This window comes from Limulus polyphemus, unplaced genomic scaffold (genome assembly GCF_000517525.1).
Source record: "Limulus polyphemus unplaced genomic scaffold, Limulus_polyphemus-2.1.2 Scaffold240, whole genome shotgun sequence".
Taxonomy (NCBI): Eukaryota; Metazoa; Arthropoda; class Merostomata; order Xiphosura; family Limulidae; genus Limulus; species Limulus polyphemus.
In genome coordinates, this window is record NW_013665850.1 from 636,062 (window position 1) to 649,702 (window position 13,641).

Here is a 13,641-nt window from a genome sequence, read left to right on the forward strand (position 1 = left end):
TCCAACATTCAATGCTTGTATTTTATTTCGATGTTATTGAGGGAAATCTTTTGTAAAAGTGAAAGCATAGTGTATCCTTTTCTTTCTCAAGAGTATCATGGCTAGACATCGATAATATTGATATGCGGTGAGCAAAAGACTTTTTCATGTGTCATAACATAACTTTGGAAATCACCTGGATTGTATTAAATATGCATAGCTATGCGGGGATATAGGGAAATGTAGTTAGTACCTACTGTAGTATGGATTTATAACTGCAAAATGTTCATTTCGTTTAGCATAACAAATAGGTACATGAAATAAATATGGGTTCATACTTTTGCAAATTCTTTACAAAAAAATAAAATAAAAAGAACGCCTTACGATGTAAAATTAGGAAAACTGACGATCTACGATGAACTGAATTTCGTTAATATGTTGACAAAAATACAGATGACTTATCACAGTTTCAATAGCGGTTGGAGAGAAACGAACGCTGGTTGTATTACGATAAGCTAGAACACATTTTATGACTATTATTGCTTCCACCAACCAGGATTACTCTGAACAGCAGCACTTTTGAACAATTTAAGCGAAAATGTTTAAATCATTATTTATAGCACTGATTATATTAACTGAATATTCAAAAACAAATTATTTTATGTTTTTTTAAGAATTTATGGAACAATCGAATATTATATATGTATAAAAGGGATTCTAGTATAGTCTTGCAGAAAAGGTTTAAAATGGCTGCCTTCATGTTAAGGTTTTGATACTGTTACAAACTTCTACCTATACACATGTCAGTATAGAATCATAAACCTTTTAATTGTGACTTAGATGTTAAGTAACTAACTATGGACCTGCATCCTTATCCATAACTAACGTCATAAAACACAGGAATTGCTCTATAATATTTACAGGGTCTACTTTGAATATACATTATTTACATTTTAAAAGATACATTTATGCATCAGAGCTGAGGTCTCATCAAAGATATAGAAAAGCCAAATTGGTCACTATATTTGAATACCTTGATAACTGTTGTATACCTAAAAATATATCAATGATCGTATGTTGATAACACAGTATGTTCAAAGTAGGCTTGGTTGATGGTATTGAAGTGTGAGAAACAATTCACCATTAAATACAAAATTATGAGGTCGTGTTTCCCGTGTGAATTACGCCTATTGCTGTTAACTGATTAACATCCCGTTTTTTAATGTATGTTAATATTGTAGTTTTTCTATTTGAAACATTTGAGTCTTACTCCACGAGCTGTCATATCGTGTACTGTCTGTTTCAGTCGTGGTTTCTGGCTGCTAGAGAAGTGTTTCTTACGTGGGTTCTGTATGGTGGTGTAGTTCTTCAACTTTGTAGCCACAACAAAGCTACATCAAACATCACCAGGTAAATATCTTTATACCTTTTAAACAGTCTGTATGCTTATGCTAATGTAGTTTATATGTACAAGATAGGTAATGATAATAGAATGTGCTTGTTGTCTCCAGTTTGTCACTTGAGTGCTTCATGTGGTGAAGAATAACACAGGCCTGCGAATTTAAAGTTCATAAAGTCGTTTTGGTTTTAATAACGGATTTTATTTCAGCTTCGCACATTTCGAAAATAATATTCTTTTTTTTTCTATTAGGTAAGGATTTTTACAAATCGGGAAGAAAAACTATTACTTAGATCGAACAAATTTACCACAAATATAACAGAATATGTTTGGGTCATTTACACAACCCCTTGTTGCCATAGCGACGAACAAATAATATAATGTCAAAGTGTACGCACAAACAAATACTATCCAGAAATGACACGTCATGCTGCCTGTTAACTGTTTATATACTAGCGGTGTGTTTCTCGTGGATTCTAGAACGATCGATAAAGCTCTCATGTCGTGAGTGGCCTAGAGAAATTTATAGCCAGTGGTTGTCAACATTTTAAGCATAACAAAATGTGACTCGATTTCAATGAAAATGATTCGCTTATGTAAAAGCACATATGACGCGATGGAGAAAAATGGATATCATTTTCGGATTCACGTACAGAAGTTACTGTAGAATGTAAAAATTTCAAGACAATAAAACCATCGCAGGCCTGTGTAATCAAGAAAACCATTGATGATTCTTTATTTGGAGTGCCCTGTAAGTTTTACTGGGTTTTAAAATCATGATAAAATATTTACTGAATCAAATAAATTAATTATTCTTTTTGAATATTAATAGCCTGAACTGTTACTGTAAAAGGATTTATAATGCCAACAGTGATAGATTTTAATTACTTTATACTGTATGAAAGGGGGCATTATTTGTAAGTTATACCACACAGTTACTAAAAATTTTAATACAAACCTTTGAAATCTTTGCAGCAAGCGTCTTCAGGCATGGTGTACTCCACTTATAAAACATTCATATTTATTAAAAAAATTCACAAGTTGAACAATCAACGTATTATCTTAAACCTTTTTGTACTTAACAATGTAAAAGATGTTTTTAAACTATTTTTATATCATAGTAGAAACAAAATAACATTTGAACTTTATAAAATTTAATATCCACGCACAAATTCCAATTTAAACGCTCTTTTGAAGATGTGCCTGGTGGTTAGGGCGCTCGAATCGCATTCTGCGAAAGGCAGAAACGAATCCCGTCACAGAATATACTTGCCCTTTCAGCCGTTGGAGCATTATAATGTGAAAAATAAACCCTACTATTCGATTAGAGTAACCCCAAAAATTGGCGGTGGTTGATGTTGGCTGACTGCTTTTCTTCTTGTCTGTAATTTCTAAATTAGTGACGTCTAGCGCAGATCTCCTTCGAGTAGTTTTGCGCGGAATTCAACAAACAACTTAAAGTAAATGATGAAAGAAATTTCGAAAAAAACATGATTTTGTGTACGCAATCTTTCTACGCCGTCGAATTTTTCGTTTACGAAGTTCTAAGTTACAATCGTTATCGTGCTTTTTAGTCGGAAATGCGCGTAGCTTTTGGTGTTAAACTAAGGATATCAGTTCTTTAAAACTTAAACTTGTTTGAAAAGAAACTACTGAAGTACTGCCCTTAAAATTTACCTTGATGAAATGATGAAGAGGCAAGATGCTACTAGCAAGGATGATTGTGTTTTCTATTTTTTTAGGAACATGGCAATTGTGGGAATTGGAGGAACGTTAACTCTCATATTATCGTCGTTTTTCTCCGTTTGTATAATGAAGTCTATATCTGCCAGGAACATGACGTATGTTCCTTCATCTTATGGTAAGTCGGAGAATAAGAAACTTAGAGAATAAATTATTTTCAGAAATCATTTTGCCAAACAGCTGTTAAAATTTAACGATAAAAACATTTTGACAACAACGCTAAAGTCTATGAAGTTATGTTATAATACGAAACCTTCCTATCTTGACCCAAAACAAAAGTGTTTGCAAGTAAAGGGAAGATACATTTCAAGCTACAACGTGAGAACTGTAAAATATACTGTAGTAAATTTAGGTATTTGTAAGAATAGGACTCGTATAGCTAAGGGAATACGCAGCATCATATTTAAACTATTTGTAAGCTTTAAATGTAAAAGTAAACCAGAAAAATAAGAAAATAAATTAAGGAATGGGTATCAATGTTTAAAGCTTCTACGTTCCAAAAACCGTCGTGGTCCTTTGTTATAAGATGATTGCTTACAAAGAAGCTTAAATAAAAAGGAGAAGGTGCCTTCCATCTTCTTTACTAGTTCAAAATTAGAGACTACTAGCATAGATAGTCCTTGAGTGACTTGGCACGTATATTCAAAACAACAACAACAAACATTTCATGTCACGTTATGTCAAATGAACTAAAACATAGTTAAGTAAAAACAAATTTCACTGACAGGTTTTTCTGATTCAGTTACTTATTAAAACATCTGACCAACCATGTTCCGGTTAAAAATCTCTTATTCTAATAGATTTGTGTACTATGAAAATTTAGCTGTAATATGGTATGATATAATCAACAGACAAACTGTGACAGATACTCCCTACTGTTATTAATTATGAATAATTATTAGGGTTGCTAAGTTAATAGAGGTACAAAGCCAAAAATCGTACTTTGAAAACCTAATTTCCTGTTTTTTTTAAAGTTGGGCAGTATCATGTCAGATGAGAGAATCTTAAGATTTGTTTCTTGCTTTCAGAGATTGAGCAAACAATTAAGTGTCTCCAACCATCATCGTGCTCTTCAATAAGTGGAATGAACTCCACGCCAATAAACCTTGTGATTGGCGAGAAGTTCCCATCTTCAAGTGGTCTGTCCGTTACTAGTGGTTACCAAGTCCTTCGTCTGGCTACAGAGATCTTTCCATCAGCTTTGGCGGTACAGGGCGTTAATGTCATATCATCTTTCTGGCCCATTTGTTTCTATTTCATGATGATCATCTTCGGTCTTGCTCAAATTGTAAGTTCCTTGTTGAAAAAATATAAAAAACGACACCTTTTATTCGGAAGTTGCTTTATATAGACGGAGTTGTTACTGAACACAATTTAAAACTTTTGATATCATCTAATCCGTTTTCTTCAAATTACTTAATTTTGAGATAAACTTTATGACACTTAACTTCCAAGATTCAGTTTGGTAGTCAATGGTAGATTGTTGGGTTAATTTATTAGTGTGTTATATTATATGGTTTTAAAAATGTTAAATGTAACTGGACTATGAATAACCTAGTTAATTATATGTGACAAAAATTAGGCATTTTGTTTTGGAACTATATTTTAATCTTTTATAAGCTGGTAAATGAGCAGAAACAAAAGTATTAAATGAGATATTTTTGTTTTTATTATTACCATCTTTAATTAACCTAACTGAATTGGAAAGAAAATTAAAGCCGGGCATTTAAAGATGAATAGTTGTTTAGTATAGTCAATAACTTGTTTGGATTAAAAACAAAACAGTCTTAATACAATTTTATCTTCTTATAACATTTAATTTATCTTTTCAGACTGTTATATGGATAACTGTGGTGGAGTCGATTATAGCCATTAAGCCGAATATATTACTAGGCTGGCAGACAGTCATAACTCTAACTTCTTGCACAGCTGGGTTTTTGCTTGGATTGCCTATGACTAGTACGGTATGTATTTTCTACTAGCTGGCGTACCTGTTTAATGCATCGTGAAAACGCAGAGGTCACTGGCATGACAAGGTGGGGGTAAATTTTGAAAGCTGAACACTATGTCACTCTTTGGGGTCCTTAAGGATACAAGCTAGGTATGGTGACAACCGGTTTAACGGTTTGGCAGTTGCAAGCAGACACACATCTTGTCAAATATATATACACATGTGTGTTTCTGTGCTCGCACTCATTTAGTTGTGAGGACTCCATTAGGTGTTTCACTTTTTTCCAGGAACTCAATTAACTAAGGGGATATCCACACATCCGTTCAGCTATATGACTCATTAAATATTGCAATAATATCAGAAAAAAAAAGTTTATACAAGGGTCCTCATAGATTATCTGTGCTCTGTATATAATTGGTGTTCCTCCAAATATGAGAGATAGGTGCATCAAAGCTTTAAAACGCCATCTGCTTACCTAGGCCTCTCTAACCATGAGTGGATATACTCGTGTGCCAGAAGGTTTTGTTTCATGCACGATGTTATTGTTGGAAAACAACAGACCTATTTGGAACTGTTGAGCAAATAAAATGCAGGAGTAACTTTAGATAATTCTGAAAATTAACGTAATGTGAATGTTGAATATAGCTACAGCATTTTTAAGCATAAGTTAACGACGTAACATATAAGCTCAGTATCATTAGATAATCTGTAAACATAATCGAATTATTAATAAGAACTTCTGAGTGAAAGTACAGAAGAGTGTATGATATGTCAACACACACTATATATATAATATGCTATATGCAATATTCTCGAAGCCTTTCGCTCAACCATGTATTTTCAGGTCAGTTAGGATAAGGCAGATACAGTAACCGTCGGCTTTATTTATATTAGCAAAATGCTTGGTAACAACTGTTACCTTTATGGTGTGAACTGGATTAAGTTGATTAAGTGTAATTTTGTAATCAATTTATGTCAAAACACCTCAGAATTAGGATAAGGACGTTAAACACTATTTTTGCTAACATCATATATTATTAATTACTGTTTTCTTGTATTAACCTGATCATTATTCAGAACTGGAAAACTAGCAAGCTAGTCTTCTTAAGCTAAGGCATTTTGTACTGCATTGTTAATATTAATGTCAGGCCTACAAAAGTAAATTTGACTATTGGGTTGATTGCTTTGAGTCTTACTCTTATAATTTAAGTTATATATTGACAATTATAAACAGCAGTTATAGTTATATGCTGCTAGATATAGATTAATTTTTATAATGCCATAGTGGAAATCAAATAATGAGGAACAAAAATTAACATTTAATAAATTTAGTGAAGAATTTAAGGAAGAATCTAAACATTTTTTATCTTAAAGATAAAGTATATGGTACTGCAATAAAATATTTTTTTTTTCATTGCTGAGGAGAGGCATTTCCACCATGTGCAAGTACATTTCTTACTGGCGCCTTTATCAAATGGGAGGCATAACTTGATAAATCAAGTGGTAGTTTTTCATTAACAAATATTTCTTAATTATAAAAAAAGGCCACCTAAATAGCAAAATATTAAAACAAAATGTATAATTTAATTTAAAATGCTCAATATACTTGTGTCCTGTATCATAACATAAAATAACATTTTGGGACAATGTGGGACCTATTGGTCCATCTTGGCTGTTCCATCCTCTAAACTAAAACTATTAATAAATAAGCATAAAAAAAATTCTTGAAGTCAGCCCTTATCATTCATATACTTATCAAACTTTCTCTTAAACACACTTAAATTTACTACCTCCACAACATCTGAAGGCAACTCATTCCAAAAGCCAACCATCCTGTTAGAAAAATAAAACTGCCTTAGCTGAAGATGACTCCTACCCTGTCAAAATTTATATTTGTGTCCCTTAGTCTTATTATTCTCACTGTTAAGTATGAAAAAAGATTATGCATCAACACTGTCAATTCTCATTACTATCTTAAACACCTCAATCAGATCCCCCCCAACTCTTTTTTTTTCAAGAGAAAACTATTTGAGAGATTTCAACTTGTCCTCATATGACAACACCCCTATCCCAGGCACCATTCTAGTAACCCTTCTCTGAACCCTTTCCCCACAATTCAATGTCTTTCTTAAAGTAAGGAGCCCAAAACTGAACACAATATTCCAAATGTGGCCTAACCAATAACCTACACAATGAAATTATAACTTCTTTAGACTTGTATTCAATATTTCTGTACATATAACCTAAAATCCTATTTGCTCTACCACTAGCAACAGCACACTGTTTGGATGGCTTTAGAGACTGATCAACAGTTACACCAAGATCCCTTTCTTTTGTGGCACTATTAAGGTTATTCCCATCCAAATTATACTAATAATTCAAATTCTGATAACCCACATGTATTATCTTACATTTATTATAATTAAAACTCATTAGTCATTTACTTACCCAACTCACTAAATGATCTAAATCCTTTTGTAAATCAGCAGCATCCTATTCACAGCTAGCAACACCCAAGACACTAATATCACCTGCAAATTTAAGGAACTACTGACCATTCTTTCATCTATCTCATTGATGTAATTAAAAAAAAAAAGCAAAGGTCCTAAGACTGAGCCATGAGGTACCCACTTGTGACATTAATCCACTTGGACTGAACTCCATTTATAACAACCCTCTGCTTTCTTCCATCCAAGCACTTTTCTGTCCAATTTGCTAACTTATCCACCACACCTTTTCAAATGCTTTCTAAAAATCAAGATACACCAAATTTACTCTTACCCTCATCTACATAATAAGTAACCTTTGCAAAGAATGTCAAAAGATTACCGAGGCAAGATTTTCCCTTAGTGAAACCATGTTGACTATACAATAAAATTATAAGCTTTGTTAAATGACTTTGCAAAGTATCTTTTATCAGACTTTCCAAAACTTTTCCCACAACTGATGTAAGACTAATGGGTCTATAATTACTGGGATAATTTTTATCACCTTCCTTGAAAAGAGGACTTACATTAGCTAACTTCCACTCCTCTGGTATCTGCTCACTATTCAAGGACTGACAAAAAATAGTAGCAAGTTGCTCATATATATCCAATCTTTAACCTCCTTCAATACCATTTGGGAAATATTATCTGGCCCAGGAGCTATATTGTTCTTTAAACTTTCCAATTTTTTCTAGAGTTCAGAATTAATCTTGTTTCCGTCTATTAACTGTTCAAGATGTGGTATACTGCTTAAATCGTCATTAGTAAAAACCAAAGAAAAAACAATTTAATAACCCAGCCATCTCGTACCCATCAGATACAAGCCTTCTTTTATCATCCCTCAAGGGTCCTACCCCCCATCCTAATATTTTGTTTACCCTTAATGTATTTAAAGAAATCCTTCAGCCAACTTTTTTGATGTCTAATTTCCTATTTCACCAACTTTTTGATCTTCTATAATCTTCTAAATCTCCTGTCACACCAGTCAATTAAAATTTTTTTTAAACTTGTGATGCTTTTCTTTAATTTTATCTCTTATACTCTTTGTGAGGCAACCTGGTTTTTACTTGGAGCTACCCTTTTTTTTCTACAAGGAATATATTTACCTTGAATATTTAAAAATTTGCCAAATCTCATCAGTGTCTCCAATTATCTCAGCTGTCCAATTCACAACAGATAATTCTTGTTGCATCACTTCAAAATTTGTAACCAAAATATCATTATTCTTTATTTCCATATACAGCAAAACATTGAACCTAATAGAGCAATGATCACTTGTACCTAGATGTTCTCAAATTTCCACCTTCTTGATCATTTATATATTTGAAGTTAACAATAAATCTAAAATAGCATTGTTTATAGTTGGTTCCTTTGACTAATTGGTGAAGAAAGTTATCTTGAACAGTTTCCAAAAACCTTTCTCCTTCACAGTTTGACTCTAGCATTTCCCAATCTGTATGCTTGAAGTTCAAATCATCTATAATTATGACTTCATTAACAGCTGAAATCTTAATCTCATTGTAAAGTTTCTCAATAATTCACTAATAGAAACTGAATGGATTCAATCTCCTTGCTATTATCTTTGATATCCTTAACTTCAACAGATGTAACTCACATTTTACATATAAAGCCACTCCTCCTCCCTCTTTAGTACTCTATCCCTATTAAACAGTCTGTAACCCTGTATTTCAAAGAAATCTCTGACATCAAAATCATCTACATTTAACCATGTTTCAGTTATTCTCATTATATCAAAATCTTCCATTCCTATCAGTGCTCTAAAGTCATCTATTTTATTTCTTATACTTCTAGTATTACAATATTAACAATTAAGCCTACCCTTATAACTACTTTTAATACTCATTTCCTATGCTAAACTTTTCTCTGCTTCTTATTCTTTTTGCATTTAGTTTATCCTGGTCCACACCACTGTCTAGTCCTAGTTTAAAACTTACCTACAGCTGAGTCAATTGCGGTAGCAAACAAGCTAGCCCCTATCTTACTTAAATGTAAACCATCCATTCCAAAAACCTCCATTCTTCCACTGAATTGATCTCAAGTCCAAACAGCCAATCTGCTCATCATACTCACCTAAGCCCAGCATTTAGCCCTAGTGACCTACTTAAAACTTCATCTCCACAGTTAATTAACTCCTTGTACTTATTAATTAGCTCCTCTGACCTACCTTTTCCTACATCATTAGTTCCTACATGCACCACAATAACTAAATCTTTGCTAGCCCCCTTTATTATATCTCCTGCTCTGTCAGTCATATCCTCCACTTGTGCCCCTGAGTAGCATAATCTGATTCTTTTTTCCTATTTACCCCACAGACTATGCTATCCACACGCCTTGTCATGGAATCACCTATAACTATAACCTCCTTATCATCCACATCTTTCTCTGACCGTATTGTTTTCCTTCCCTCCGATAGTTCCTCGTCTGCAGAAGCCAAGGGCTGAAATTTGTTGCTTAATAGAATAGGCTTATTACAATTAAATCCGCCACTTTTAGCCCTAATAGTAGTCTTTCTAACTTCCTCAGTCATTGTTAGCTGATGTATTCCTTGCATGTAAAAGCATAAGCTCTTCTTCAAATCCTGCTGTCATTTCCGAAAGTCTACATTTCTCTCTATCTATCTATTACCTCTACTTTAATTATGATAGCCTCCAATCTACAAACTCTACATACAAATTGCACATCTTCATTACTAGCTTCTCTAAAAGTATGTGCCAGTTCCGAGTTCCTTTATAAAACCCACACATTGTACCCATTACACCTAACAAACTGTGAACGCTTAATTCCTACACAAGTCTTAACCATTGTATTTATACTTATAGCCCGAAAATAAATACCTAATACCACTACCAGTATGTAGTAGCTTATTGTCAACACTGTTACTATTAAGCCTAACGTTTAAGAACCAATTACATCAATTTCAGCAATTTCTTATCTTCACACTATAGTAATAAAGTTTATCATTAATTATATGGAACTTTTTTACAAGTGACAATAACTAGTCTTTGATTGTTAAGTAATGTTAATAATAATACAAGGTATTTAGCCTTATTCATAATTATATGCGGCCTGGCATGGCCATGTGGATAGGACACTTGATCCGCAATCTGAGGGTCGCGTTCTCGAATCTCCATCCCCCAAACATGGTCGCTCTTTCAGCCGTGGGGGCTTTGTAATGTGAAGGTCAATCCCACTATTTGTTGGTAAAACAGTATCCCAAGAGTTGGCAGTAGGTGGAGATGACTAGCTCCCTTCCCTCTAGTCTTTTGCTGCTAAATTAGGGATTTGCGTAGATAGCCCTTGTGTAGCTTTGCGCGAAATTCAAAAACAAACAATCATAATTATATAGTAACTTACCTCTAACTATAAGCCGAATTTAAACTAATGCGTCTAAGTTTAAGTAAACAAGTTAATCCTTAAAACGCGAAGAGACAATAAACTAGTTTTTAGGTTGTATTTAACAATGTATTTAACTTTTGTTACGATTTACCAGTAAGGTGAAAGATACCTAAGCCTAAAGTACCGTTACATTTTAACGTTGTAGTAAAACTCGCACCACTAAACTCTAAGTTAAAACTTTGACCGTCTTACTTTTATTTACCAATCTCACAATATCTAGTTATTTTTGTGTTATTTAATCCAAATTACTACAAATTATAATACTGATATTAAATAATTTTCAGAAATCTATGAGCTCAGCTTTTCAACGTCTTCTCTCCTTTGTAGCACCCTCTATGTGTATTATTTACAGTCATTCTATATATAAATTAAATTATATATTCTACATAAAATACTGATTTGTAAAAATTATGAAATTTGTTGAGAAACAAGCTCAGAAGAAAATTTTTATTTACTCTTGTATATAGTATTGTTGCGTCAGCGAGGTAACGTGACTAGTGTCACGCCACTTCTCTCGAACCTTCGTGAATTGTCGGGAGATTACTAGATATAGGGTAGTCTGGTATGTATAAGATGGTCACAACGTGACGGGATGAACAATGTGTGTAGGAAGTGAGTAATTGAACTGCAGTCAGAAAGTATTGTTGAAGTTAACGTTCGTTGTTAAAACGTTTGTTATAGAGCGACTGTTGAAAATAAGTGTATCGGTAAAGTTATATTCAGAAAGAATAAACCAGTTTTATTAAGTAAGGACTTGTGTCGCTAAAGTTTCGTCGGAACGAAGTTACGGAAAATCAATTAACAAACAGAGACGTAACAGTATCATAGGTTGAATGATACTTGCTCAATTAGTTCGGCTTTTGGAGTAGAAAAATGTTGTATAAAAATACTTTTTGTAATAACTCATTGCACATATAGGACACATTTTCTGATGCATCAGTGCATAATGTTGAAATAGTTAAACTGTTATGCATGGATGTGATATTTTTAGATTTAGTACAAATTAGAAAAATTACATCACTTGAAAGCCTTGTTCAAATTGTGAGTTGTTATTGATTTCACAGATTTAGCAAAATTTCGAAAAATTGGATCACTTGAAAGCTATGCCAGAACTGTGAGTTGTTACTGATTATTATTTATCATACATGTCATCTTTTACAAGAGCTTAAAGCTGAAGATTAAAAGGACAGCACATATTTCTGGAAAATGCTTAAGGAAAATTGTTTCACGTGCTATAAGTTTTAATGGCAAATTATAATGGATTTTATATTTCATGAATTTTACTAAAGCTTTGATAATCTTCTGGTATCATTTCTGCCAGTTTTAGTTTTCATAAAAATAAGAAATTTATTTTTAATTATTCCAAACTTAACTATTACAGTTATTCTTAAATTAAATTTTGCCTGACATAAGCATCTTGCGTGTTCAATTCTTCTGAATTGTTTTATGTTTATGTAGCAAAAGTCTGAAATGTTCTCACTGCTTCAAATGTTAAAGCTGTAGGAACTTTTTATTCTTAATTTACTATCAGCTGCATACAGTAGTTATGCATGGATGTAATCTTTTCAGGTTTAGTATAAGTTATAAAAATTAGATCATTTAAAAGCATTAAAATTGTGGATTGTTACTGAATAACTGTTTGTGAAATTTATTGTAATTTCTGAATAGCATATTGGGAAAGCTTTGATATTTTCTTCTGTTTGAGTTTGTAATTAGTAATCAACTTAATAAATGTTACTTTCAGCAAATGTTTTTCATGGTAGGTTCATTGACATATTAAAAACACTTCTTATAGTTCTTGGAACCGTTTTTTCATTACAGTTTAATTTTCTGAAAAGATCCATCACATGATATAGGAAGTTGTGTAGATGCCCATTAAGAAAGTGGGTTAAATGAGTAAAGTAGCTATGATCACCCACTGAAATAAAATGCTTTGTAGTGTATTTAACAAAGATACCTTAGCTTAAGAAGCATCAAGAAAAGCAAAATGTGAAAAATGCATTGAAGAAAATTAAAAAACACTCCATTATAGCAAGTGAAATATAAGTTATATGTAATCAAATGATAAATTAACATTTTGAGCACGTTCATGCTCAAAATCAATTTTGCATATGCTTTAAGGATGTGATTGAAAGCGTGATCATAAATTTCTTTGTTTTTAAGTGATTTCTAGGTGATGACTTGTATAGTAAGTTAGTTTTTATGAAGATAACACAGGGTAAAATCATACCTACACTATTTAAAATATGCCAGCTAAAAAAAATTCCAACACTTACATTTTTTCTATGTTTGTTTCAAAGGCTAGTTTACTTTTGGGGAATTTAGCTCAAACACTATACCAGCAAGCTGCTTCTCTTTAAAATGACGGAGTTAAATTTTTTTGTGAGAAAAGTTGAAGGACAAACTATTAAAGCTACTAAAAATAGTGTTAAATTATAGTTTAAAATGTTAATGCATGCTTAAGTAACTGTTAGTATTAGTAGGTATAATGATAAATTTTAATCAGCATTTGATTGACTAGTTTTATGTATACTACATTCATTGTGTATGAATTTTTCCAAACATTGACAATGAATTGTTCCACATAAACATGTGTACTATTTTTCTAGATTTCTCGAAGTTTTCCTTAAATTTGTGAATAACGTGTATATATATATATATATATA

At 32.5% G+C, this 13,641-nt stretch overlaps 1 protein-coding gene across 9 annotated transcripts in view; it reads left to right on the plus strand.

The window, feature by feature from the left end:
- The window catches only part of LOC106478680 (sodium- and chloride-dependent glycine transporter 1-like), a 59,497-nt gene that overhangs the window by 34,849 nt on the left and 11,007 nt on the right, over positions 1 to 13,641 (plus strand). For all 9 annotated transcript variants that reach the window (XM_022382322.1, XM_022382324.1, XM_022382326.1 and 6 more), the window contains exons 8-11: positions 1,286 to 1,389; positions 3,121 to 3,239; positions 4,150 to 4,409; positions 4,954 to 5,085. In XM_022382322.1, coding sequence (XP_022238030.1) covers positions 1,286 to 1,389; positions 3,121 to 3,239; positions 4,150 to 4,409; positions 4,954 to 5,085 — 615 coding nt within the window. The remainder of the gene's footprint in view (positions 1 to 1,285; positions 1,390 to 3,120; positions 3,240 to 4,149; positions 4,410 to 4,953; positions 5,086 to 13,641) is intronic.